The sequence below is a fragment of the Leptonychotes weddellii genome, chromosome X (genome assembly GCF_054177405.1).
Source record: "Leptonychotes weddellii isolate Sample4059 chromosome X, ASM5417740v2, whole genome shotgun sequence".
Lineage (NCBI taxonomy): Eukaryota > Metazoa > Chordata > Mammalia > Carnivora > Phocidae > Leptonychotes > Leptonychotes weddellii.
In genome coordinates this window covers 67,105,415-67,133,327 of record NC_138385.1, presented here as the reverse complement: position 1 = coordinate 67,133,327, position 27,913 = coordinate 67,105,415, and the positions used below count along the sequence as shown (strand labels likewise).

General features: G+C 51.5%; 1 protein-coding gene and 1 pseudogene across 3 annotated transcripts in view; one reads left to right on the top strand and one right to left on the bottom strand.

Annotated features, from left to right (window-relative positions):
• IQSEC2 (IQ motif and Sec7 domain ArfGEF 2) overlaps positions 1 to 25,039 on the bottom strand; it is a 75,708-nt gene extending 50,669 nt beyond the window's left edge. Inside the window, exons 1-2 of one of the 3 annotated variants that reach the window (XM_081808831.1) lie at positions 24,125 to 25,039; positions 907 to 936 (exon numbers count right to left, since the gene is read on the bottom strand). In XM_081808831.1, the coding sequence (XP_081664957.1) occupies positions 907 to 936; positions 24,125 to 24,831 (737 nt within the window). In that variant the 5' untranslated portion in view covers positions 24,832 to 25,039. The remainder of the gene's footprint in view (positions 1 to 906; positions 937 to 24,124) is intronic. The other 2 variants (XM_081808832.1, XM_081808835.1) reach the window with 2 other exon arrangements.
• Positions 25,040 to 25,931: 892 nt separating this feature from the next.
• Positions 25,932 to 27,682, top strand: LOC102739058 (small ribosomal subunit protein uS2 pseudogene; annotated as a pseudogene).
• Positions 27,683 to 27,913: the final 231 nt, after the last annotated feature.

Sequence of the window (27,913 nt, the reverse complement as noted above, 5' to 3'; positions counted from 1 at the left end):
AGTATCCGTGTAAGAAGGACACATTCCTCCCACTGATCCGCTCAGTGGATTCCACCCTTCCCAAAGGCACCGTGTATGCTAGCTAGGCACTGGGCAGCCCTGGCTGGGACACAGTGTACCCATCCCATGCCTCGGTTGCCTGGGCCCCTCTCTTCTCAGAGGCCCACTGCATCGCCCCTGGCCTAGATGCTAAGACTGAATGGGCCCTAGCCTGAGTCCCCCATCATTCCCATTTAGACCCTGTCCTTGATACTTGTGTCTTCACGAGGCCTCTGATGGGCTAAGGCCTGGGAAAGGTACAAAGAGCCCCTGTGTTTACCCCAGTTTTACTCCCACCTCCCCAAGTGGCAGATTGCTCGCACCGTGACAACTTACTGAAGCTTGTAAGCCCTTTTTAGCAAGCACATAAATAAAAAATGTGCCCCTGTCACCATAATGTGTGTTTCTAATGTGTAGAATGTGTCACATCGAAAGTCCACCCGGATCCCACTACTCAGGGCCAGCGCAGTTCGGGGTGGAGCACCAACACTAGACCAGGGAAGCCCTGCTTCTCTCATGCCCCCTTCTCCTGAAAGAAGGCGGAGAAGGTCCCAGGTCCGGAGCCAGCCTCTCTGTGGGTTGGCTTCCCCATCAGGGCAGCAACCATGAGCCCCTTTGAGGTTCAGCCCAGCCCAGAGGAGCTAGGGTCAGAGAGACTGAGGAACAGTTTTCAACCTCCTGCCCACGCCTGCCACACTCACCCCAGCCCTCCCACTTGGCTCCATACCTGCTCCTAATACCAATGGGACAAAACCCCTGGGGTTGACCCCCACCCCTGCCCGTGGATTCCCCACGTAACAAACCAGAGGGCCCCACCCCAGTCCCTGTCCCATCTCCCAACTGCTACTAGAGAAAGGGGGTACTGACCTGACTGTCCTGGAATTCTCACCGTCAGATCTGAAAGGGAAACAGAAGAAAAAACCCAACAATCAGCCATATGCTCTCCATGCTTCTTCTCCCTGTGCCCTATGCAATGGCCTTGCAGCCCAACACATGTCACGAACGTGAGGGGTAGGGTGTTTCATGCAGAGAAGAGCCAGCGCGGAGGTTGGGAGATGGTGAAGGACCTGGCCGGGTTGTTGGGAAAGGGAGGGGGACAGTGTGGCTGGGGTGGACCGAGCAAGGAGAGGAGTGGTAGGCGGTGAGGTCAGAGAGGTGCCAGGAACCAACCATGTGGGGCCTGGTGGCTCAGGAGGGAGAAGTTAGGCCCAAACCCAAGTGGCTAAGAGGCAGCCTGCAGCTATGGGCCAGGGCACAGCCGAAGCTTTAAACACAGAGAGACCTAGCCTGGGAAATTGGTTCTGCCATATACCAGCCCTGTGACCCAAGCAAGCCCCTTCCCTTCTCAGGACCTGAGCCTCAGTCTCCCCACTTGGAACCCAAGGCCAATCCTGGCAGGGCTGTTGGGATGATTAAGCCCTTTGGAACCCAGCAGACAAATGCCAGGTATTATTAACAACATAGAAAAGGCTTTGCCAATTGCCTGGTCCAACCTGCTTATTTTCTAGATGAAGAGAAAGAGGCTGAGGGGGTAAGTGAGTCAGCTGCTGGGCTCCTTTCTACTACATTGGTCTGCCTTCTTCATTGTGAGGCCCCCTCAGAGGTGAAGGAAGGGCGAGAGAAGAGAATGGAGTGGAGAACAGCTTTGAAGGAACTGAGGGGATGAGCGAAATCTGAACCACACCCCTCTGGTTGCTTCTCTTCAGAGGGGTGTGTGTGATGGGTTGGGGGAAGGATTGGGACAGTGGAGCCCGTGCCTTGGGGGTGGGGAAGGGGAGGAAGAAGGACCAGGGAACTTGGAAGAAGTGGGAAAGTGTGGGAAGCCGCCTTTCTCATCCCCTTTGTCTTCTTCCTCCTCCTTTACACCCCTCCCCACTCCCCGCCCCACCTTTGCCCTGCGGAGAAGACAGAGATAACACGTATCATCATCGGCTCTGTCCTTAGGTGAGGGAACCAAGACTCAACCTCAGTGAGAGGAGCATCATCTACGTTGGGTGCAAAATGATAGAGGGATGCACAGGGAGGGGAGGTGGACCTCAGCAGGGAGTATTTGTTAGAAGAGTGAATGGAGCCCTCACGGGTGAGGGGGGGCAGGCAAGCATCAGGGTGCTGGAGCTCTAACTGGGTGAGTACAGCCCTCCCAGTTCTTTTTTTTTTTTTTTTTTAAGATTTCATTTATTCATTTGAGACAGAGAGATACAGAGAGAGAGACAGAGAGAGAGAGCATGAGCAGGGGGGAGAGGCAGAGGGAGAAGGAGAAGCAGACTCCCCGGACTTCCCACTAAGCCTGGAGCTGGATGTGGGGCTCGATCCCAAGACCTGGAGATCATGACCTGAGCCAAAGGCAGATGCCTAACCATCTGAGCCACCCAGGCGCCCAGTTCTGCTACTTACTAGCCACATAATCCTGGGGAAGGCACTCCCCTATGCCCAGCCTCGGCTTTTTCACTTGGAAAATGGGGTGGGGGAGATTCAGGTGGCTGTGAGGCTCCACCCAGCACAGTGTCCGCGTGGCACATGATGCGTGTTCAGCCAAGGATGGTGGCACTAACCTTTAGCCTTCACAGCCCCCTAAAGGGACAGAGGACCAGGGCCACAGAGCACCTTTTCACATTTATTAAAACTTTCCATCTCACTCTGCAGCAGCAAAATTGCTTCTGAGACTCGGCCCAATTATTCACAGGTGCCAGGTGGGAGGGGTCTGACTTCAACGACTCCCCACCTGCCAACAGAATTGAGGGCAAGCCCCTCAGCCACTCTCCCTGACACTAATCCTCTGCTCCAGGCAGGCTCGTCTTCTCGCCACACCCCCACCCCATCCCCAACCCCCAGCACACACTTAATCAGACCCAGACCTGGGAATACGAACCTTCCAGGAGCTCACGGGCTGGCCCCCTTGCCCCAATCTACTTGAGAGCATCAGCCACCTATATAATCATCTCCATCATCATGTGACTGATCACTGAGCCCCTGCTATGCACCAGGCATAGTGTCAGGCTCTTTCCTTACGTTATTTACTTTGGTCCTGCAATGTGGGAACTGCTCGTCCAATTTTAAGATGACGAAACTGAGACTCAGAGAGGTGGAAATGATTTGCCACGCATCATACAAGTAGGGGAGCTTGGCATGAAGCCCAAATCTTGTGCTCTTACCACCACCCTCCACTGTACCAGGGGCTCAGTGCTGGGCACATATGCACGGTTAAGGTGAGTTCCCTTATCCTACTTCCCTAATGTCAAGACCGACTCTTCCTCTCTAGGGTTCTTTGTTCTGAGAGGTTATCACATATGCACCTCTGCTCCAAAAGCATTTCTCTCTCTTTTTAAGATTTTATATATTTATTTGAGAGAGGGAGAGCACGAGTGGGTGGGGGGAGGGAAGAGGGAGAGGGAGAAGCAGACTCCCTGCTGAGCTGGGAGCCCAACGCAGGGCTTGGGTGAGGGAGCGGGGCTCGGGGCTCCATCCCAGGACCCTGAGATCCTGACCTGAGCCGAAGGCAGACGCTTAACCGACTGAGCCACCCAGGCGCCCCTCCAAAAGCATTTCTATATGATGTGTTACGGTCCTCAAGACGGCAGCTAAGGGAGCAAAAGAGCTCCGAGCCATGATGCGGAATGAATTAACCAGTTCTCCTCACTGTGGACTGATTCTTACTAGTTTGAGAGTGTATGGCATCGTGTGACCCTCAATGTAGGGGTGCATCCCACCTCAGAGGTTTACAGCCCCTTATGCACTTAGTATATTATTAATTATGTGTAGATAACAATCATCACTATTGCTGCGCTTTACCTCTTTGGGGCTAATGCCCTGCCTAATGATCAGTCTACCTCTTACTCCATGGAGCTGAGCCACCATTCTTTGGGAGGCAGCACAGACTTGGATAAGTCACTGCTGTCTGGACTTTGGTTCCTCATCTATAAACAATGGGGCTATGCGAGTTGAGTTCCAGGCAATCATCAAGCCCTAAAATATTTCGTTTCTTCAGAATGCCAGTTTCTCTTTTGTATCAACTGGGTTCAGCTGCCTACATAGAGACCCAAAGACCCAAGGTACCAGGCCTCCCTTTATCAGTCCATATCAGGAGAAGAGATCCATCTCTCCTGCTACTCCCACAGCCTTCTCCTAATGAAAGGCCACTTAGGACGCCGGGGTTCTCAAAAGGTTTAGCGGGGCCAATTCCTATCCTCAGGAGTGGTTCTCAATAAACAGTAACTTATTGAAGCCTGCGAGTACAGTGACCACATTTTCTGAACCAAAAACTTGGCTATGTAATCTGACCTAGGATTTTAAGTCATCTCTACCCCCAATGTGGGGCTCAAACTCACGACCCCGAGATCAAGAGTCTCATGCTCTTCTGACTGAGCCCACCAGGAGCCCCTGACCAAAGATTTTGACCCTGCTGCTTCCAGGTACAAGAAGCAATCTGGCAGATGGGACAATAAATGGCAAAATATTGAAAGTTCCTGAACCTTTGGGGGACTTAGGGGGATAACAGGGCAGAATAATGGAAAAGAAGGTAAGCCCTTGAGTTGCCATGTTGGGGTTTCTACCCTCGCCTCCTGACTGGTTCCCTGCCCCTGGGTTTGGTCCTCTGAGCCACCTGTAAACAGTATCTGGGGAAACGATAAGGTGTCTCACCCCAAGAACCTGGAATTAGATAAACAAGACCACCCTCTGAGAGCTAAACTAATAAACATAAAATACATCAGAAATGACACATGCAAAGTTACCCGAAAGAGACAGGTCCTCGAGTCAGGATTTGAGTTGAGTAACATGTCTAAAAATTCAGGTGTCCAACAGAGAGGAGAAATCTACCATGGATGTAGATTTTTTTTTTTTTAAAGGAGGCTTGAAGGAGGGGCACCTGGGTGGCATAACTGGTTAAGCATCTGCCTTCAGCTCAGGTCAGGATCCCGGAGTCCTGGGATCCAGCCCCGCATCGGGCTCCCTGCTCATCAAAGAGTCTGCTCCTCCCCCTGCTCATGCTCTCTCTCAAATAAATAAATAAAATCTTAAAAAAAAAAAAAAAAGGAGGCTTGAAGACAACTATGAACAGGGCTCCTTCCAGCAGTGCCCTGAGGAGAAAGAGGTTGGTACCCTGGCCCAGGGATCTCACAGGTCTCTCAAAAAGCTGAGAACCAGCCCTGGGGCAGTCAGGCACCCTCTCTCCTAGGCATCACCTTGTCTAACTGCAAGTCTCTTCAATGGGGAACCCCCTTCTCACTGCTAAAGGAACATCTCTAAAAGGCAAATCAGCTGACGTGGTTCTCCTGCTTCAAGTATTCAGTAACACCCCCCGCCCAATTGACTTCCTGCCTGTCCAGCCCAAACTCTCCAAAGCTCTCCATCTCACTCTGCCCTCCCATTGACTTTTCTAGCACATCAGGCATTTGCTACCTGGACAACCCCTGCCCCTCTTTAGGTCTTTTAATTGTATTAAAGTGATATGTGAAATAGTTTTAAAAGTCAAATTGTAGGGGCACCTGGGTGGCTCAGTTGTTAAGCATCTGCCTTCGGCTCAGGTCATGATCCCAGGGTCCTGGGATCGAGCCCCGAATTGGGCTCCCTGCTCTGCCGGAAGCCTGCTTCTCCCTCTCCCACTCTCCCTGCTTGTGTTCCCTCTCCCACTCCCCCTGCTTGTGTTCCCTCTCCCGCTGTGTCTCTCTCTGTCAGATGAATAAATAAAATCTTTAAAAAAATAAATAAAAGTCAAATTGTAAAAGGATCTCAACAGAATGAAACTCCTTTTCAACATTATTTTTTTTGAGTTCACTTTCAGATTTCTAAAATATATGTTCATATTATATTGCTAATCTCTTGTGAAATTTATTTTCTTGTGTGTCCTTTTACAATTTTTTTTTTTGCCAAAGCAATACATGTATGTGGATTTTCAAGTTACAGGGACTTCGAGAATTATAACAGAAAACTCAAATTCCCCACTCTACCCCCTTCCTACACCCAACCCCCACTCTGAGGGACAAACCCTCTTCAACTCTTTAAACTGCTTGTTCAGGTATTTGCCTCCTCATTTCTAAAGAACCCATGCAGAACACCTGGGTGGCTCAGTTCCTTAAAAGTGCCTGCCTTTGGCTCAGGTCATGATCTCAGGGTCCTGGGGTGGAGTCCCTCATCAGGTTCCTCTGCCCCTCCCCTCCCCTGCTCCTGCTCGCCATAGCATATGCTGTAACTACATTTCCCTTCCCATACAACTTTTCCTTTTCCCTGGTGTTGATGGTGTTGATGGTGATGATGACTTTGCTTGCTTAGTTTTCTTCATATCTATGATCGGTTCTCCCCAAACTCTGTCAGGAGTGCATTTCTCCTCTCAATGTGTTTTTGACACCTCAAATAATCCATCAGATTTTCTTTTTCTTTTTTTTTTTTTCCCTTCGAGACATTGTCCTGACTGCAATTCAGGCTGGGCGCTCTCTAGACCTGCATAAGGGTGCACAGAGGATCTTGTCCCCGCCCCGTCACTCTGGGATTCCTTCCACCTCTCTTCTGCGTTGGATTTCCTGTTTTCTAGATCCCTTGCCCTTTTTTCCGACTTTATGTCCACATTTTGCTGGAGCACATTCTCCAGCGCTCCCCCTGAGAAAAGAGGCCTGGGACACAAAATCTTTAGACCTCATCTCTCTGAAAATGTCTTCCTTACACCCTCCGCCTTGACTGATAATTCAACTGAGTATAGACTTCTAGAGGTTGGAAATTATGTTCACTCAGAATTTTGAGAACACTGCTCCACTGTTTCCTAGCTTGCAGTGTTGCTGTTGAGAAATCCAATGCCATTCACTTTCTTGATCCTTTGTTCATGAAATGTTGTTTTTTTTTTCCTGGAACCTTTCAGGATCTTCTCGTTATCCCTGGTATTCTGGAATTCCACAGGGATACCTTGGTGTGGGTCTTTTTTATCATTTATTTTGCTGGTTACTCAGTGTGATTTTCATTCCTTCAGTTCTGGAACATGTTCTTGTATTTTGGCTTTGATCACTTCCTTCCTGCTGTTTCCTCCACTCTCTATTTCTGGAACTCCTGTTGTTGGATGTTGGAGTTCCTCAACTGATCCTCCAATTTTCTCATCTTTTCTCTTCTGTTGTCTATTTCTTCGTCTTATTATTCTGCTTCCTAGGATATTTTGTCTCCTTTTATTTTCTAATCCTTCTCGCTGAAATCTTTGACTCTCACTATCTTTAATTTCCCAGGTTTCTTCTCCTCCCTCCTGACCTCTGTTCCTTCCAAGTTCCTTTGTTTTCTGTTTGTTTGCTTGCTTTTTTGGTCACTCTTATAGGTTCAAATACCCTTGTACTATCCGATCATCTCTAGCTACCTAAGGCTTACCGGTGGGGTGTGTGTGTGTGTGTGTGTGTGTGTGTGTGTTAAGTGTCAGTTGTACTGAGGTTTAATGTACATAAAATCAAATATACCTATCTTAAGGGTCCTTGGCTGGTGATCCTTGGCGATTGGTTCCCATGACACTAACAAGCAGATGGGAAGCTCTGTGTATAGACGGAACTTGCCAAGTAGTCGGCTTCACTACAGTTGCTGGGCTGAAGCCTGTTCTTCTGTTGAAAGACTCCCACATGTCATCATTTGGAGGCCTTTTTCTAGAGCCTCTCAGTTTCCTCAGAGAAGACTACTTTGTTCTCTTGTATGCTCCTGACTTTGGTGTCCTGGCAGTAGGAGAGTGGCAGGAGGTTGGGGTCCCACTGTTTTAGGATGGAGATCCCTTTGCTTATAACCCTGTTTCATCCCACCCTTCATTGTGCCTGGTATCCCCAAGCCCAGGGCTTCTTAACTTCAATTTCTCCAAAGAATCAACCCCCATCTGCAGAGATGGGGCTTGGTGGTGGAGGTTCCTCACTAGATGGGGCCAGGGCGGGGACGAGAGGGTCTGTTCACAGACTTTCAATATTCTCCCTGTTTTCAATTCCACACCTCACCCAGCCTTCTGTGGTTCCTAGCACCTCTGAATCCTAAGCATTTCTGGGGCTCTCTGGGCGTAATGATTTACTTTTGGTCAGCATCCCGGACCCCGTGTGTTTCTACCTTTTTTATTTCTTTACTCATATTTCAGTTGGATTTGGGGACGCAGCAGAGATAAATAAGTTTATTCAACTCATTATGTTTAACAGGAAGTTCCTCTTCTTACTGCAGCCAACTCCTATTCATATTCCGTGACTCATTTAGGCAAGACCTCCTCCAGAAAGCTTATCTTAATGTCTCTAGGCTGGATGAGGAGGCCCTCCTCTGTTCTCCCACAGTGTCCCTTTCTTGCTTCCATCACAGCCCCGATCAAACTGTTCTTAAAGTGTCCATTTCCATGCCCGACTCTCCGTATAGATTGGGAGCCCCTGGTGGTCTGGGGCTGTGACTTAGTCACGCCTGCGCCCCCCCCCCCCCCAGATCTCGGGTTCTGGCCCACAGAGGTACAGAGCCACTATGCAGTGATAGAATGAATGAATAAATGAATGACTACCAGAATGAATCAGACCATCCAGAAAGGGAAATAAGCTGAAGACGATTGTTTCTCTCCAAAGCCAGTTCCCTAAAAGCCGCAAGTTCCCTAAAAGCTATATGCGCTCACTTGCCCACTGCAGCATGATCTAAAGCCGTGGAAAAACGGGCCCAGCTTCTATGCCCTACATTCAGAGGATGGTTAAGTACATTATGGTATATCAGTTGCTGTTAAAAATAATGCTCGTGAAGAATATGCAATTACATGGGGGAAACGCTCAAGTGAAAGGAAGCAGGAAAAACTTGTATGTGCTGTATCATTTCAGCTATATGAAAAGAATAAAAAGAACAAGGGAAATACACCAAATGCTCACAGTGGCCGCCTTTGTGTGCTGTAATTAAGGGTAATGTTTTTCTCCTCTACTTTTCTGAGTTCTTCGACATTTTCTAATGCAAGAATGCATTAAATGTCTAATTTTAAAAAAGGCTCCTAAGAAACGAAGGTAAATGTCCTGAGAATGCTATGGAGAAAACACTGTGAGGGGTACCTAAGAGTCTGTGTGCAGGCCCAACAGTGCTTGCTGGGAAGGCTCTGTTCTCCACCGTCCAGAGGCCTTGAAGACTCAGGCCCACAGAACACCAACCCCTCTCACTGCAAAAGCAGGACCTAGCTCAGGAAGCCAAAGGAGGAGGATCTTGGAGTCTAGCTTCTTACAAATCGCAACACCATAGGCCATACTGGGAAACAGAGGCCCCTACACTGGGCCCCAAACTTCAGATGCCCCTCTCCATGAGGTAAAGGGTCTGTGGGGCCAAGGGAATATGACCATCATGATCTTTGGTCCTCTGTCTTCTAGACTGCACTCCAGGTAACCAGAACCCCAGAATTCCCTGCCTGTATCTCTTGAGCTTATTTGCAAAAATTGTGTGGTCTTATCCAGGTCCATCTGCTAGGCCCAACAGGTGGCCAAGGGAAAGTTGGAGGGAGGCAGGGCTTTGATGTGGCCTGGAGTGTCCACATACATCTCAAGGTTCTATATGAACCATAGGTGGGAAGAGAAGGGGGGAGGGCCAAGGGCCTCAGCTGGTACCTTGCCTGGGCCCTGCAGAAGTAGAGGTAGGCAAGTCCATAGGTCCTTAGGCCTCAGGGTTTATAAAAAGGCCTAACACTGAGAGGTGGACAGATCTGCGTTCAAATCCACTTATTTGCTGTGCGACCATGAATGAGTCCATTCCTTTCTCTGAACCTCAGTTTCCCCAACTATAAAATAGGTATAGTAATTCCAACTTTAGAGGGTTGTGGTGAGGCTTGCTGGGGACACAATGGCCTAGTGGTTATGAGCACAGGCTTTGGGTCAGACAGGCCTAGGCCTCAATCACAGCTCTGCCCCTCGTAACTATGTGATTTACATCTGTAAGGCTCAGTTTGCTCCTCAGTATAATGGAGATAACAATATTAATCCAATAGAGTTGTTGGAAGGATTGTAGTTGTAAAGAATATGTAATAACATTGGAAAATGCTTAAATGAGGAAAGGCTGCTTAATAATCGTTGTGCAAATATTGGTTATGGTGGAGTTGACGGGGCCTTCTGTACTCCCCATCCCCCTGCCCAGCTTTATTCTTTGCCATAGCCCTGACAACTATAGGACATATTCTGTATCTTCTTGTTTCTTTTCTTCCCCTGACCCCTGACATACACACACTAGAATATCAGCTCCGCAGGGCAGAGATTTTATCTGTTTTGTTCACTGTGTCCAAGTACCTAGAACAAGGTGAACAGAGAAGATGTTCTCCTACAGTTAAGTAGATAATCTGCTACTTAGAGGTAAAAAGGCATTCTTGGCTAATAAAATAGCCAGAATATAGGCATGGGGTCACAAAGAAGTCCACTATGCTTAGGGAACCCTAGACAGTTCAATCCAACTTGAGTACTGGTCAGAAAGGGAAGACCGTGGCTAGAGAGATGAGTGGAGCCATGGCCTGGCCAAAAGGGGCATACAAGAGCTTTCCTAGACCACAAATGGTGTAAAGACTTACATGTGATGATGGCCAGGGAATGGAAAAGCCCTCGGGGAGAGGCAAAGATACCTTTCAAGTTCAAGAGCCACCTAAATCATGACAATGTGAAAAGTGACTGTAAAAACCTTTTGAAAGATAATTCAGCTGGAGAAGAAGACTCCTGCCTAGGGGACCCATCTGAGCCCAGAATCAGACCTAGAAACGACACAGAGGCAGGTAGAGAGGTCAGGAGGATGACAGAATGGTGACATGCAAGAAAATCTCATAAAGGTTAATAAGAGAGAACAACCAGATGAATCACTGGACAAATCAGAAAGCTTGTTGGATAATGAAACCACTTTCAGCAATGGATCCACCTGACGTTGAAGGCCGAGATGGTGGCAGGGATGCAAAATGAAGGCCATGGCAATTTCGGCGGCCAGTTATCCTTTTGCTGGTGATTACTCTTCCCACGGTCCTTGATCACCACTACTCATTGAACAAGTTCTGGGAGGCCAAGGATGCTGAGGATGATGATGAAGATGGCTGCATACTTCAGAGGAAATATTTGGCAATCACTTTTTAAATTTCTTCCTTGGGAAATAACGAGGCAAGTGCCACTTCACATTTTTATTTTAAAAAGAAGACAGGCAGAGACTACAACAAAGAGCCTTGAATACCAGGCAACAATGTATTGTCCTATAATTTCTGGGGAGCACTTGGGGGGCTCAGCCCTAGGACTGATAAGGTCAAATGCTGCTTCCCCAAACCTCATGCTCCTTCCTGTCAAGCAGGCTTTATTTGGTCTTTAGCATATTTTGCCTTCTAGTAATCCAAAAAGAATAAAGGGACTATTTATTAAGCACCTACGACGGTTCGGGGCTTGTGTTAGGTTCTTGACAGCTGGGCGAGATGGTTATTCTTCTTGCCATTGTATAGATGTGAATACTCAGGCTCAGGGCAGCGATGTGATTTGCCTAGAGTTACACAGCTAATGAGCAGTAGAGCTGAGATTCAAGTCTGGGTTGGTCTGACTTTAAAACCAATGCTTTTAACTGCTACAGCTGTGGTTTCCTTCTGTCATGTCAGAGCCAAGTGGCACTTCATCTCCCATACCAGCCTGTGAGCTTGGCCTCTCTCCCTTACCTGGCTCCAATCTCCCCTACACACAGTGCAGCCCAAGCCGCCCAAGCCCGCCCCCCCCCCGCCCCCCTGCCAGTGAGCATTCGGGGGTGGGGGGGGATGAGCTTCTGGAAGAAACAATCATTCAAGGTCAGAGGGGGAGCACCAAAAAGGGAAGGTGAGGTTAGGCACAGGTATTGCAGCCCAGATCAGCTCAGCATTATGCCAAAAAAAAAAAAGAAGAAGAAGAAGGGGGAGAGAGAGAGAAAAGGAAAATGGAACTGGTTCTCTCCAGCCCTCCCTTCCTGCCTCCCTCTGCTAGAGGCAGAGGGATGGAGGTTCAGCCATGATGGGGAGGAGAGTGGGTGGGAGGGGGAGCAGCTTAGAGCAGCTCCCTGTTGCAGAAGCCTCAGCTCAGCCTCAAAGCCCCCTCCTGCACGCTAGGGGCCCATCTCTGGCCTACCTGCTCCCACTGCCTAAGCAAAGGAGGCTGGGCTGCGCTCCCAGGAGCCCACTAAAATGAATGTAAAAAATAAAATAAGGTATGAAGTCATAACAGTGAAGGGGATGGAAGAGAGCAGTATCAATGGATGAGAGACTTCAACAAATTTCTGGAAGCCAAAACAACAACAACAACAACAAAGAGAAGAGTGTTCATAGTTGAAGGAGAGCCAGGGACGCCACTCAGGGGGTTGCAGCCAGGGTGGGAGCCAATCGGGCCAGCAGAGGCCCAGAGAGACTCCAGACTCAGAGATGATAGGTATGAGGAAGGGCAGAAATGATCAGGATCTGAAAACGGGGGGCAGGGGGGATATGCTGAAGGTAAGTACATGAAATTCTCCCCTGCTCCTCTAACCCCCAAATCCAGAATCCAAGCTGCCTGGTATGGCAAAATATCAGAGAGCTCCTGGCTAAGGGAATTAAACAATCTGGGATGAATTAGGGTACCCAGGGGCATGCTGGTATACCCAGAATGAAGTGCTTTTCATTCGGGAATTTAGGGGGCACCCATTATAACAGCCAGCCCCCTGGAGGCTCACCTAAAATAAAGCCAGCAAGTGGACAAGCCAGCCTGGATATACAGACATCTCAATCAGACTTTCTCCTAACTCACTCAGAAACTATAAAATAGAAAATATGAGAGAAAAGACAGGCAGCCTCGAGGATCAATCCGGGTAGTTCCACATCTAACTAGTGGACATTCCAGAAAGAGGAAACAGAGAAAACGAAGGGGAGGAAACTACCAAAGAAATTATGTAAGAAAAGACAAAAGGCATCCGATTGAATGGACTCACTGAGTACCAGGTCAGGTGAATGGAAAACAGACCTTGAACTGATTACATAGGTTACATAGGTGGTTACAGAGCTGGTTACATAGGTGTGTTTGGCTTGTAAAAATTGACCAAGCTATTCATTAGTGACATGAGCACTTTTCTGTAGGCATATTATATATATTTTAGTGTGATGTTTTTTAAAAAAAAAAAACCCTTCTTCTAGAAATCGCCAAGCCAACTGTCCCCAGAAGATACGCTATGATTCTCCTGCAGTTTCAAGGAACTCCACACAACAGTAACGACACAAGTGAGCAAGCGAGCAAACAAGGTAGAAAGAAAGTCCTGGTCCCAAATATAAAACCAAGTAAACAGTGGTATGATTTTGAACCATGTCGCAGAGCATAAGAAAGGAAAACTCATTTGCTCTTGACGCTAGGAAACCTTCCTGGGAGTACAGAGGTTGCGACAGTGGACCATGGAAGCCAAGGTGCAATTATAGTCATAAGCACATAAACACGGCGTATTGGTGGTCAACTTTTAAAACCAATTTGTCTTGATAAAGCACCGAAGACCTAATGATTATAGGATGCAAATGCAATCAACCTTGCGGAATGCAAAAGTACGGAGCACAGAATGTGGGAGGTGCAGGGGTGGAGGAGAGATGGAGGGAAGGATGAGACCCTAATAACTAGGTCTTACAGACCGAGCGGTGAAGAGATACTGTGGAAAATGGATGGAATAGGAAACCGCAGTTTAAAACACCACTTAATAAAGTTACAAAGGTAACTAACAGAGGAACCAAAGTGGTAATGTAACTATCACAACCTGAGAGGGAGAGAAAGAGTCAGGTGTTGTAAATAAGCTAAATCCTCATTTGTCCTAGTAGAAAGAAGTCAGTAGATAATGTTTAAAGTTGATAAATGAAGGGTGCCTGGGTGGCTCAGTTGGTTAAGCGTCTGCCTTTGGCTCAGGTCATGATCCCGGGGTCCTGGGATGGAGTACTGCATCCAGGCTTCCTACTCAGCAGGGAGTCTGCTTCTCCCTCTGACCCTCCCCCCGCTTGTGATCTCCCTCTCTTTCTCACGCGCTCTCTCTAATAAATAAATAAAATGTTTAAAAAAGATAAAGTTGATAAATGAAGAAATAACCATTGAAGCATGTTATTTAGAGAGATGAAATCGCCACCAGAAAACCTAAATGGTAAAAGCAGTCACCTCTGGGGGCCAGAAAGGGGGGGGACAGGGAGACATCAGCTTTTTACTACACAGGTCTTTGTGTACTCATTGCCTTTTTTTTTTTTTAAGATTTTATTTTTAAGTAATCTCTCCGCCCAACGTGGGGCTCGAACCCAACAACCCCGGAGATCAGGAGTCATATGCTCTACTGCCTGAGCCAGTCTGGCACCCCATTGTTTGCCTTTTTAAAATATGTATATGTACTGCTTTAATTTAATTTTAAAAGACAAGTCCCTCCTCTTTCTTTGGACCTCAGTCTCCTGCATGGGACGGACAAAAGAGGGAGGGTGATGATTCCACGTGATGTGAGGTCCTGTTCTCCAATGCCGGCTTCTTTTTAGAGCAGGAATGAGACAGGCAAGTGAAGGGCTGATGCCCCCCCCCCCAACTAACACCTCAATTCCTTCTGGAACCTCAGTAGTCCGTGAGGATGCCTTCTCAGCTGCCCCAGCCAGCACTGCCCTCCGGTCCCCTTCCAGCCCCACCATCACCCGTCCGGCCTCCCCAGCCTTCCATTCATTTGACTATTTACACCCGATAGTTATTTATACCTGCCTGAGTCACAAAGGATTTGAGGTGGCTTACTCCAATAACACAGATAAAGAAAGAATAAAAAAATGAACTAGAAAATAGGAGCTCAGAAAAAGAGATCAACAAAGATGCTCAAACTGTATTTCAAATTGGCTGGTAGCCGGGGAAGAAGAACGAGATACAATGAGCCATGATAGCCTCATATTAGGAAGGAGGAAATACACCCATTCTCAGGGGATGCAAATCTTTGCCAGGCACGGAATTTTGCAATTCACTGTCCATGGGAGATTTCATGAAGGAGAAAGAAAGTTTTGTTTTTTAAACTTAATTTGTCCTACTTCAATGATGTGTTATCCAGATTTTTGGATGAGTTATCTCCTATAAAAACTAAAGAATCTCAGGTAACACCATGATTATAAAAATGAGGTATAAGAGGGGTACCTGGGTGGCTCAGTTGGTTAAGCGTCTGCCTTCAGCTCCGGTCATGATCCTGGGGTCCTGGGATTGAGCCCCACATGGGGTTCCCTGCTCAGCAGGGAGTCTGCTTCTCCCTCTCCCTCTCCCCACCAACTTGTTCTCTCTCTCTCTCTCAAATGAATAAATAAAATCTTTTTAAAAATACAAAAAAAAAGAAACTAAAGTATAAGAGCATGTGCTTTGGCACAATCTTGCATTATTTCATAGGTTTTCTTCCCCCTGGAAATGACTATTAAGCACCTACAAGTTATCAGGGAACGCCATTCAAATGATCTCGGTTAATCCTGATGACATAGCTGAGGTCCTCCAGTGGGCTGGGGCACAGCCGAGATTCAAACTCAGGTCTGTCTGCTGGTAGCCACACTTGCGGTGAGCATAGCATAGCGTATAAACTTGTGGAGTCACCGTGTCCTACACCTGAAAACGAATGTAACACTGTGTGTCCACTGCATTCAAAACAAAACAAAGCAGAGACAAACTTAGGTCTGTCTGTCTCCAAAGCTCATTCTTTGTGTATCATACGGTGGGGCCTCAAAACCAAGGCATCCGGGCTGGAGATGCTCTGCCCAAGGCAATGGGCACAGAAGTGATGACAGACGCAAGCCCGCCCTCTTCCATGAAGACAGAAAAAAGAGGGATGGATGACAGGCCTGGCTCTCAGGCGGAAAACTGCTTCTGAGCCGCCTGTTACATTAAATGAGGACCCCGAAGGCAGAGGAGAGCGGCAAGAAAAAAGGTGGGCCTGGGTGGAGAAAGGGAAAAATCTGTGTCCCCTCCCTCACTGTGAATCTAGAAAATCGGGTTTCTGAGGGGCTGAGCCAGACAAAGCGGAGGGTCTGTCTGCCATGGAAGCAAGAGACCCTTTCTTTGGGTGATGCCTCCTCTTCATGGCTTCCTGCCCAGCAAGTCACCAAACCTCCTTGAGCCCCGGTTTTCTCATCTGTAGGACACAAAGACAATGAGCCTTGCAACCTTCCCAGGATCTCAAGGCATAAAACTGCACACTTAAGGAATGGTCCTTTGACCACTGGCATTAACACTGACGTGACTCTTCTGCTCACACATCAAGCGGCCTCAGACAAGTCCTTTCTCTCTGGGCCTCAGCCTTCTCATCTGTGAAATGAACAGCTTGAGCAGGATGATTTTTAAGGGTCCTTCTAGCTCCAAGTTTCTTGGCTTTTATGCTGGGATAAAACCCTATCTTGGCTCCCAATTCCCAACGGAATAAAGCTCCTTATCCTGCTATTCAAGTGTCCTCCTGATCTGGGCTGGCTGACTCTTCAGACCCTCCTTCAGACCCTTCCCGCCTCGCTGTTTGTGCTTTAGTTTGTACTGACCTCATAAAAGTGTTCCCCCCGCCACACACACACACCCTGCTGGTTCCATGTCTCTGCACATTCACTCATGCAGTCCCTCTGCCTTAGCCTCCCTTTTGCTCTCCATTTCCACCAACCCACATACCATCCTTCTTCATCTAACTCACTCCTACTCATCCCCCAAGTCTCAGCTCAGGCATCACCTCCTCCAGGAAGCTCTCCCCGACGGTCTAGGTAGATGTCCCTCCTTTGGGCACCCACAGCCCCCTGGGCTCCCCTCCGGCCCAGCACACAGGAAACCCCAGTACCTTCATCTTCGCTACCCAACTGAGAATGCCGTGAAGCCGGGAGCTGTATAATACTAACCACGGAACTTCCTGCCTGCAGTAGGACAAGGCATGGCGCGAACGAGGCCCGCGATACTCACTGGACTGACCTCTCTTTCAGAAACGCGGTGAGCTCCCACATGGCCTCTCCCTCTGGCTCTTCTGCAGCACAGAGTTTGGCAAAGTTATTAATAAAAATAATGCCTATTGCTAAGTAAGCAGACACTGTGTGCTAAACACTTCACCTATGTCATCTTATTTAATTTGCACGACGATCATGAGAAGATTTATAACCATTTAGGAATTGGCCAGCCTATCAGATGGACAACTGCCTCCCTCCCAGTGTTTATAAGGGAATTTGGGGGAGGGAATACAATTTAGGTAGTTTTCATCACGGATATGATGACAATGATTCTAAAGTGGCTATAGAGAGGAAAATATTGGCTTTATTCAGGTGAGTGCAGCATCCTGGAATCCAGTAGGAAATCACAGGGCCCAGACATGCGGTCATATTTTCCCTTTAAAAGGGTATAAAAATCACATAGCTACAAAGAAATGCACTGATATTAGGGAAATGATACATATCAGGTGCTAATTGTGATAAATTTCCTTCCAAAATGTTAGAGGAATCATCCTGATGAGCCCGCAGAGCTCTGGCTTGTTACCTTTGTTTTGAAGATGTGAGGCGAGGATCTTGGTGGAATTGTTTTGTTTGCTACATTACACCTCTAGGGGGCAGGGCAGCCCCACAGATTATTTTCCATCCTTGTCTCTCAGGTTTCCATCCTGATCAGAACCTTGATGGGTATGTTAGGCAGGCAATTTTCTGATATATTTGGCGGCGGGGTTGGGGGGCGGGGGAGAGGCACAACATGAATCTTATCTATCAGAAAACATAGTTTTATCCTCATCTGCTACTTGAGAAAACCGAGGCTCTCAAAGTTAAATGACTTGCCCAGAGTCGCAGAAAAGTCCTCCTTCCACGGCCCTGTACTTTCCCTGACTACTAAGGCCCCTAGAGAGATTTGGCTCTTAAGTGCTTGAGAACAGGCTTCCCCACGTAAATGCTTTCAACGTGGATGCTTGGAGAGCACCTCCTTCTAGGAGAAAGTCGGAGTAACTAGCAAATTACCTGGTCCTAAGTGAGTTACATCAAAAGTGGAAACAAGCCATTTACTCATCATTCTTCCCCATGACCAGGGTTTATCATTTCTGCCAGAGAACGCAGCAGGGAAAGAGCCAAAGGGGCTGCATCTCATTTTGACTCTAAGACCCCATGCCCGGCCCAGGGTCTGAGCCCAATAAAGACTCAATGGAAAAGAAGGCACTTTCCACTAGACTAGGTAGACTGCACGCAGGTCCTATGTGTGTCTCTTGGCTCCTTTCAGAGCAGAACACCTTGCACTGAGGGTCAAGACCATGGTATGACACGGCCACGGCATGGGAGGGAGAGGTAACGATGAGCAGATTGGCCTCGATGTCCCCGAAGGTTCATCTGACTCTGCTACCCTGACATCCTAGCAGCTGGCAAAATGGGTGAGTGTGAAACGCACAGAGCGGAGGCCAAACCACTCCTGGGAGCATGAGGACAAGGCCACAGAGGAGCCAAGAGGAGCCTGCAGTGGAGCCATCTCGTGCCGCAGGAGCCCCGGAATGGGGAAAGACGTAGGCCCCTCTGGCCATTAGTGCACTGAGGCTTAAGCTGACATTCATTTGTCTATTCGACATTTACTGGGCAGCTACTATGTGCTGTGCTGTGCTGTGCTGTGCTGTGCTGTGTGTTTCCAAGTTGCTTGCTCTCGCACTCATGCCCAGAGCACCTGCCACAGGGGCCAGCACAACATGCTCTCGATACATGTCAGTTAAATCTCAAACTGAAGGGACCCTCGATCCAGTAGGGAGGACATGAGATGCAAACAAAGAACCGGAAAGGTATCAAAAGGGGCGAAGTGCTCATTTCAAGGGTCGGAGATAAACCAGCAAACCAACATGGGAGAGGGGACAGTGCAGCTCAGCCTTGGGAAGTGGATGGAGCTGCAGCCCAGGAGAAGGAAGCAGCATGAGTAAAGCCCGTGAGACCATCAGCAGGCTGAGTGGGCTAACGCGGGGGGTACACCGGCCCTTCTGGCTGGAGCATGGTCTGTGGGAAGGGGCCTGGAGGAAGATGAGAGGAGAGCGGCGAGTTGGATCCCGCTCCTAAGAAGGCCCCGCGTGGCGGGTGGAGGAGTGGGAACATTCTCCCACAGGCCGAAGGCAGAGCGAAACCCCGGGAGCCCTGCAGAAAGCTTGGCCTGGCTTGTCAGAGCAAGAGCAGGGGCGGCATCTGTGAGAGAAGACTGTGGCAAAAATCCAGGCGGCCATCAGGAGATGGACCCTGACTCCAGCAGTGGTCTCGGCAGCTCTGCTCGGGGGGGATGGGGGAGGCCAGAGCCGAGCCTGGAATGTCTTTAACGTCTTTCCACCTTGCCTGCGGGAGGCAATGGTGTGCACAGACTTGAGCCAGACACTTCTGGGCCCCATGCGGTTGTGTAACCTCAGGCAGGTCACTGCACCTCTCTGATCCTCGTTTCCCTGTCAGAACAATGAGGATAATACTAACCCCCACCTGGCAGGGACTCTGCAAGTGAGATAAGCGGCCGGACTGCATGGTGGGTGAGAATGCTGCAGATGGACTCTGGAGCCTGGCCACCTGGGCTCCTTCGAGCTCTTTCTCAGTCCTGCTGCTTATTCAGTGAGTGACCTTGGGTAAGTTAACCAACCTTTCTGGGCCTCAGTTTCCTCATCTGTGAAATGGATTTAATAACAATATCCACATCAAAGGATTCACATGAAGACTGAATGAATTAATGCATGGAAAGCACTTAGAACAAATAGTGCTTGGCACACAGTAAATGCAGTAAAAAAAAAAAAAAAAAGTGCTAGCTATTATTACATAAAGCCACAGAGGGTGGTGCCTGGCACACAGAAGGCTGAGACTCACTCAGCACGTGTGTGGCCTCTTCTCTATGCTCCAGGCCTTTACTATGCTCTCAGCAAATTCAGAGGCCCCAGTAGGCAAGGCGGGGGGCGGGGGGGCGGGTTGTGAGATGAAAGAGTAACAGAGGGCAAGCCTGGGTCCAGTCTTCCTCCTACCTAGGCCCCCATCTGACACCAGGAGACACCCACTCTCTTCAAAGCCCTCCAGCCGGGTCCTCGGCCAGTGGCCTACCCTGCCCTGATCCTTCCTTCCTCCCAGAACCTCCACACCCCACCACCCTTGCTGCTCGTTTTGTGCTGAGCACTGTTGCTATGGTGGGCTGAGCCTGGAACCCTGCATCTCTGGCCAGGAAGAAGGGGCTCTGCAAGCGCAGAGAGCATGGTGTTTACTCAGCCTGGTGGCCCCTCCTGCTCTGTGCATGCAGCCAAGAAATGTTTGTGGATGACAACAACCCCATTCTTGCCCCAGATCTAGACAGAGAAGCAAGATTCCTCTAATTCTCATTCAACTCGACATTATCATTTCCTCCCACACAAGTATAATGCTCCTAACACAGTGGGGGGAAAATAAATGGCTTACCCTCCTGGGAAGAAGGAGAAACCCTCCTCCCCGGGAAAAGCACCCTAGACCCCAGAGGAGACAGACTTCCCCAGGGCCCCCTCCCCGGGCTCACTCCCCCCGCCCCCACCACACTCCCTCCCAGTGTCCTCGCCCCGCAGGAAGCACACACTGACACAGCCCAGCAGCCAAGCAGTAGACCACGCATTGCCTTGGCTGTCAGGAACACCAGGCCAGGCCCTCTGGTTGCTGTCCCCCAACGTGAGCCAGCTTGCAGGGTGGGTGGGTGGGGGGGTTGTGTGCAGGCCGGGCGGGGGCAGAGGATGTAGAGTTACCACCACACCAGCTTCAGCCCACCACCGCCTACAGCAGAGCCGGGGCTGGGCCCATGCAAAGAGCATGGGAAATCCAGCTCTCTTCAGTGTGGAGCGCCTTAGCAGTGGCCCCCAGCACACCCGTAAATCATTCCAGGCGCCAGAGCTGCAAGGGGGGCCAGGCCAGGGCCAACAACGAACGCAGAGCTCTTCTCCAATCATCTGGAGACGGGTGACGATGCCAAGGATAAAAGACCCGAAGGAACGTTGGTGGAGACCAGCAGCGACTAACAAACAAACAAACAAGCAAACAAACAAGCGAAGCCCTCACATCCAGAAGACCAGTGGCCAGAAGGAGGTTGAGCCTCGTCTCGCTCTCTGCTGCACGAAAAAGGCCACACCCAGAGCACAGCAGAAGGCAGACTGGCATCCGGGAACCTGTCCAGAGGAGACAGCGCGGGAGGATGTGGGAATCCTGGGGCTATGACACGGGTGGGGGGTGGACACGACCGCGGCTATCAGCTGCAGTAGATGGACAGTTCACAGGACCGAGAGTCCGTCTTCGGGCGAGTGTGACCTCTGGCGTGTCGCTTCCCTCCTCTGAGCCCCCTCAGTTTCTTCGGCTAGAAAATGTGGATCGTGGTGGCAGCCCCACAGGGTCGCAGGGAGGATTAAATTAAGTCCCCGGGCACACGGGACCCTCACCAAGCGGCAGCTGGGCCCTGGCCCCCTCTCTCCCCCCTTCCTCCGCCAGAGGGAGCCTGGGGACCAGAAACGCCTATAGCCTGTACCCGCTCTACCTATCCCCCCCCCACCCCCCTCCCGCGCTGCAGCCTCTGCTGCCCGGCTTCCAGCTGTAACCTTCTCACCCGCTCCTTGCAAACCCAGGACGGGCCTGGCAGGGGCCTCTCCTTGGCAGCTGCGGCGGCGGAGTGGCTACTACATCCACGGGCCCCCTCTTGATGCCCGGCCGGGAGGGAGAGTGGAGAGGAGGGAGACACAGCCTTCTTCCCTCCCCCGTCGGCGCCCCCACTCCTCCCAGAGTCAGCTCCTCCTGCTCAAGTCCTCTGGGTACCTAAGGCTCTCCCGGCCTCTCCCAGCTTGTGACCTGGCCAGGTCCTGAAGCCAAGAGACTCCTGTGGGTTGGAAGCTCTGGTGGAAAAATGACAGGCCTCGGAGACAGGTGGACGTGGGTTCAAGTCCCAGCTCCACTGGGAGCCAGCAGCGTAACCTTGCGCAAAACCCTTTCGTTTTGGAGCCTCAGTTTCCCCGTCTCTAAAATGGAGTTGCTACTGCTCACCGCACAGGGCCTGTTGTGAGGCCCCGAAGAGGCAATAATGGATGTGCAAATATTTAATATATGGTTAGGAGAGAGTCACAGTACCATCTAAACCCTCTTATTAATCCAGTAGGAAATGTGAGGCAAAGAAATCCAAGGAACAGCCGGGAGGGTGCACAAAAGAGGGACAGACCTAGAGACAGGCCTGTGCGGATGGCAGAAGCACAGAGATCAAGAGCAAATGGGCTTCCAGCCAGCCAAGAGATCCAGATCCACGTCTGCAGGATGGAGAATCTGAGGGTAATGGAATCCTGGAATTGGGGAAGACCCAGGTCACTTCACTGGGCTTTACACCCGATTCAGGAACGGTGCTTTCTCCAGCTCTTCCCGACACCCACTGGGCCTCTGCCGGACACGTCCAGCCAGCTCCCACCCCCCACCTCTTGAGTCAGTCCACTGCATCACCCGACAGCCAGGTTGCAAAGTTCTCCCTGATTAACCCCCCAATTTCCCCCTGCTCCTGGTTCTGCTCCCTGGAGCCACACATAATGAGGCTGTCGCAGGCGTGACCACTCTAGAAAAGTCGTCCGTAGCCAGGCTCAAGGGCCACCATGCCCATCCAGTCTCCTGCTCCCACCCCCACCATGGCCCTCTCCTGAAACAGCCTCGCTTGGTGGGTCTGGCCCCTTCCTCCAGTGTGGGACCCACGCAGGCAGTCTACGGGGAATGGGCTCCCAGCAACCACGCCTGGACAGGAGAACCCATCTCCCTCGGCCCCGGACTACTCTGGGGCAGTCCACACCAAAACTCAGCTGAGGGTGCACTGCAGTGGAGCCCAGCTGAGCCGTCGAGCTGCAGCTGCAGCTCCTGGGGCCCAGCCATCTCAACCCAGCACCCCAGCCTGCTGCCTCACCACGGGGGAGTTGCAGAGAGCTGTCTCCCGGCAGATTTCCTGAGGCAGAAGGCTTCCCCACCCCCAGCCCAGCCTCCAAGAGACACTCCACTTGTTGTGGCACATGGTAGGACCAGCTGAGCAGTGAGAGGAAGGGGAAGGCTGTCCATTCGCTAGAGGACTTCAGACTTGCTCGGTAGTGTGGCTGGATTAGTCGCAGAACCCTCAAATCTAAGCTGGGGGACCTTAAAGAGCATTCAAGGCAGACAAGATATGCGGGGACCTGATGGCCTGAGAGAGGAAGGGACTCAGTCAAGGTCACGAAGTCAGTCTACAGCACAGCTGGAAGGGGAACCCAGGTCTGCTAACTCCCGGTTCAGTGTTCTTTCCAATACAGCAAAAGGGAAAGCAGGGAGCCTTCAGGGCAGCCCTGTGAGCCTGCATGCCCTTGACTCTCTTAGCCTGACATTTATCCCGACCAGCTCTTGGAAGTGTCTGCAGGGAAGAAGTGGACCCAGCCCATGGCCCACCAACCCAAGAGATACTGCCAAGGTGTCCCAAATAGGCCAACACACAGACCCCAGCACAGAAACTGGCACTGATCCAACTAGAGGGAAGCTCTGTAGACTTCCCTTCCTAGTAGCTCTTTAACTGGGGGGTATTTTTCTCCAGGGTGGAGAGGGGGTGGTCTTTGAGGAACTAACCAAGGGCCTGGCCTCCATCTTTGCTCCCCCATCTTTGCTCCCCTGGCCAGGATGTGCTGCAGTTCCCCTCAGAGGGACGTCTCAGCCTCCAGCAGCCATTCCGGTCCCCACCTGCCTCTCTGGGAAAGGATGGGGCTGAGGCCGCCAGAGACAAGATCAGGCCTGCACTCAGGACCTGCAGAGGAGACCCAAAGTGGGGGTGGGGGGAGGATGGGGGCTTTCTTTCCCTTGGGGCTCTGAGGTGACACCATCAGATAATAGAAATCCCAAGCAGCACATCCAAAATAAATAAATAAATGAAAAGCCATCCCCTGGCAAGGGTACAGCTAAGGGGGTGAAGAAGTGGAGGGGTGAGGACTGCTGTAGGCCCTCACTGGCCGTGGTTTTGAGAAAGAAGAGACACCTGCACTCATCTGGCCAACCCAGGCTGGGGTGGCTAGAGAAGGGGTGGCGGCTCCTGGAGGAGGACCCAGCTCCTCCTGACAGGCTGGGACGGGAGAGGAGGACATGGCATCAGGCACGGGCTTCTTACTTTATCAGCCGGACAAGTTGGAGAGGGAACTAGAGGGGAAGAGCTGGGGTGAACGGAGTCGGGCGGGGGGTGGTTTACGAACACACGTTCCTTACTTTCTCTGGAGGGTTGTGGCCGGGCTGGTGCTGGTACTGGTGCTGTGGCCGCCGCCGGCCCCGGGGCTGGAGCTCCTGGATGCGCCACGGCTCATCTGGCCCCGCTCCCGCGGTGGCCGGGGCCCCACGCCCACCGCCGCCGAATAGCCGGCTTCCTTCTCGCGGCCCGGGTGAGCTGGCCCCGTCTCCCGCCCGCCACGCTCGCGACCCAGGGCTGGGTTCTCGTGGTGCAGGTGGCACTGGGCCACGTCGCGCTCGCGGGCTGGGTAGCCGGTAGTGTCCTGGAGCGGGTAGGCGGCGTCCCGCTCCTTGTCCCGATACACTGCCTCCCGGTTCTGGTAGGCGCCGTCCCGGTTCGGGTAGCCCACGTCCCGAGCCGCCTGGTGGAACTGGCTCTCCCGCAGCTCGCGGTGGTGGAACTGGGTCTCGCGCAGGTTCTGGTACTGGCTCTCGCGGCCGGGGCTATCCCGCGCGCCGTGGGGGTCCCGGTGCAGCTCCCCGCGGTGCAGCTGGCTCTCCTCCCTCAGGTCGCGGTTCTCCTGGGTGAGCTGGTCCAGCTGGCCCTCCAGCTCTTCAATGCGCCGCCGCTGGGTCTCCAGCAGCTGCTGCTGGCTCTCGATGATGTTGTTCAGCTCCAGCAGGTACTCCACCGCCCGGTTGGGGCTCTCGGATCCCGGACCGCCCGGGGGCCCCGACCCCGCCTCCATCCTGGCGGCCCAGGGGCAGGGGAAGGGGCAGGAGAGCCCGGTCCCCGCTCGCTCACGGCGCCACCCTCCCCCGGGCCCAGCCGGGGGAGGGGGCCGGCGGGACGCGAGGGCGCGCACCGGGCTCGAGGGCCCGGGGGCCCGGGGGGGCCCGGGAGACAGCTCTGGGGCCGGCGGCACGGGGAGCAGGAGCTGAGGCTACCGCTGCCGCCGCCACCGCCACGGCTCAGGAGGACGCGGCCCACGGCGCTCCGCCCGCTGCGGAGTCACTGCGCAGCGCGGCCGCGCGGGACCGCCCCGGCCGCCGGCCCGCCCCCCGCCCCTGCCCCCACCCCGCGCGCCCGGCCCGCCCCCGCGCGCCCCACCTGCCGCCGCCACCCGCGCCCGAAGGCGGACCCGCCCCGAGACACCCGCGCCAGGCCGGGGCCGGCCGCATCACAGGCTGCGGGAGATCTCTCCGTGCCACCGCTCCCAGGGTCTTCGCCTAAGGCAGCCCAACGAAGCCCTCCATCCCGGTCCGTTCCAGTGTCCCTCGGGTCCTCTCAGCCCGAGATCCTCATCTAAGACATCCCTGGAACCCCCCGTCTCCGACAGCCTCCGGGTCCGGGCACCCCCACGGACTCCGCATGCCCTGGGTCTGCCAATCCCAAGTGTCAGATTCCCCATCCCAGCCAACCCCTGGACGTCCTATCTCAGGCGACCTCCCTCCCGCCCACATCCCGGGTAGTCCCAGGATCTCTCATCCTCGCCAGTCCGTGGACCATTCTTCCATCCCAGCCAGCCCCGTGTCCCTCCAGCCCAGGCAGTCCACAGCTCCCCCTTCCCAGGCAGCCCCCGGAACATCACCCCCTTTTCCCCACACACAACATCACAGTCACCCCCCCCCACTCCAGCCAGTTCCTAAACTCTCCATCCAAGGCAGCATCCAGATCCCCTACCCCAGTGAACCCCAGGATCGCCAAGGTTGGCTGGTCCCGGGGTGCTCCAACCAAGGCAGTCCCAGGATCCCATCCCAACGAGTTCTGGGACTCCCCATGGCAGTTGGTCTTAGGATCAAAGCTCCATTCATTCATTCAACTCTCACTTTCTGCCCTCCTTTGGAAATGTTCTTCTCCACTCTGTCCATCGTCTTCAGCCAGTGGAACTGTAGCCATCCTTCAAGACTTAAATGTCACCTTACTGAAGCCAACCTCGATTTCCCTGGCCAGAAGCGCTTGCTTTCGCTCTCCTCTCAACCTCCCATTGCACTTCTCTACACTTCTCCTGGGGTACTGTGGGACAAGTGGAACTCTGCTTTAAAGCACATTCGTTTGTGTTCTTTGTTTTATGTCCCCTGCCAGGCTGAGCTCCTTAAAGCCAGAAACATGTCTACATTCATCTTTGTGAGCAGGTTGGGGTAGAGGAGAAAGCATCCATTTTACAGTCAGACAAAAATGGATTTAAATTCTATCTTCTCCTCTCTGAACTTCCATTTCCCCAAATAATAACACCTGCCTCACAGGAGTGGTCTTGGAAAAAAGCAGGTAAAATCATTTGGCACAGAGAACAAAACCCACAGAATAGGAGAAAATATTTGCAAATGGTATATCTGATAAGTGTTTTGTGTTCAAAATACACAAAGAACTCTTAGAGCCCAACAACAAAGAAGACGACCCAATTTTTTTGAATGGGCGAAGAATTTGAAGAGACATTGCTCTGAGGAAGATGTACAAAGGACCGATAGGCTCATGAAAAGACGCTCACCACCATTAGCCACCAGAGAAATGCAGATCAAAAACCACAATGAGAAACACACACACACACACACACACTGAGCTTTCTGTGCTACCCACACGGTGTTGTTCTGGGTTCCTGTCATAACTTTCACGATTTCCAGAGCCCTTGGTGTCCTGTAGATGAAGGAGGAGGCTGTCCTTAAATTCCTTGCAGCAGGAACCCTTCTAGGTGGCACCAAGCTTGACTTCCAAGTGGAACAGTACATCTACAAAAGGAAGAGTGAAGGCATCTACATCTTAAATCTGAAGAGAACCTGGGAGAACCTTCTGCTGGTGGCTTGTACCATTGTTGCCACTGAAAACCTGGCTGATGCCAGTGTCATATCGTCCAGGAATAGTGGCCAGCGAGCTGTGCTGAAGTCCGCTGTGGCTACCGGAGCCACTCCTACTGCTGGCCGCTTCACTCCTGGAAGCTTCCCTAGCCAGCTGCCGGCAGCCTCCCAGGAGCCATGACTTCTGGTGGTGACCGGTCCCAGGGCTGACCACCGGCCTGTCACAGAGGTGTCTTATGTTAACCTGCCTACCATCGCTCTGTGGAACACAGACTCTCCTCTGGGCCATGTGGGCATTGCCATCCCGTGCAACAACAAGGCAGAACCCTCAGTGGGTCTGATGTGGTGGGTGCTGGACCAGGAAGTTCTTTCTGCGCATGCGTGCCATCATCTCCCATGAGCACCCAGGGCAGGTCATGCCTGATCTCTACTTCTACAGCGATCCTGAAGAGGTTGAAAAGGAAGAGCAGGCCACTGCTGAAAAGGCCGTGTCCAAGGAGGCATTTCGAGGTGAATGGACTGCTCCAGCTCCTGAGTTTACTGTTACTCAACCCAAGGTCACAAACTGGTCTGAAGGTGTGCATGTGCCCTTGGTGCCTTTCCAGAAGTTCCCTATTGAAGACTGGAGCGCTCAGCCCACTACAGAAGACTGGTCCGCATCTCCCACTGCTTTGGCCACTGAATGGATAGGAACAACCATTGGGTGGTCTTTGGGGATGCAAAATGGTGTGGCCACTTGGGAAAACAGTTTGAAATTTTCTCAAAATGTTAAACATAGAGTTACCACATGACCCGGGAATTCCACTCCTAGGTATATAGCCAAGAGAAATGAAAACATATGTCCACCAAGAAACATGTACATGAATGTTCATAGCAGCATTATTTGTAATGACCAAAAAGTAGAAATAATCAAATGTTCATCTGTTGATGAATGGGCAAACAAAATGCGCCATATCCACCCAATAGAGTATTATTCAGCCACAAAAAGGAATAAAGTGCTGATCCATGCTAAAACATGGATAAACCTTAAAAACATAC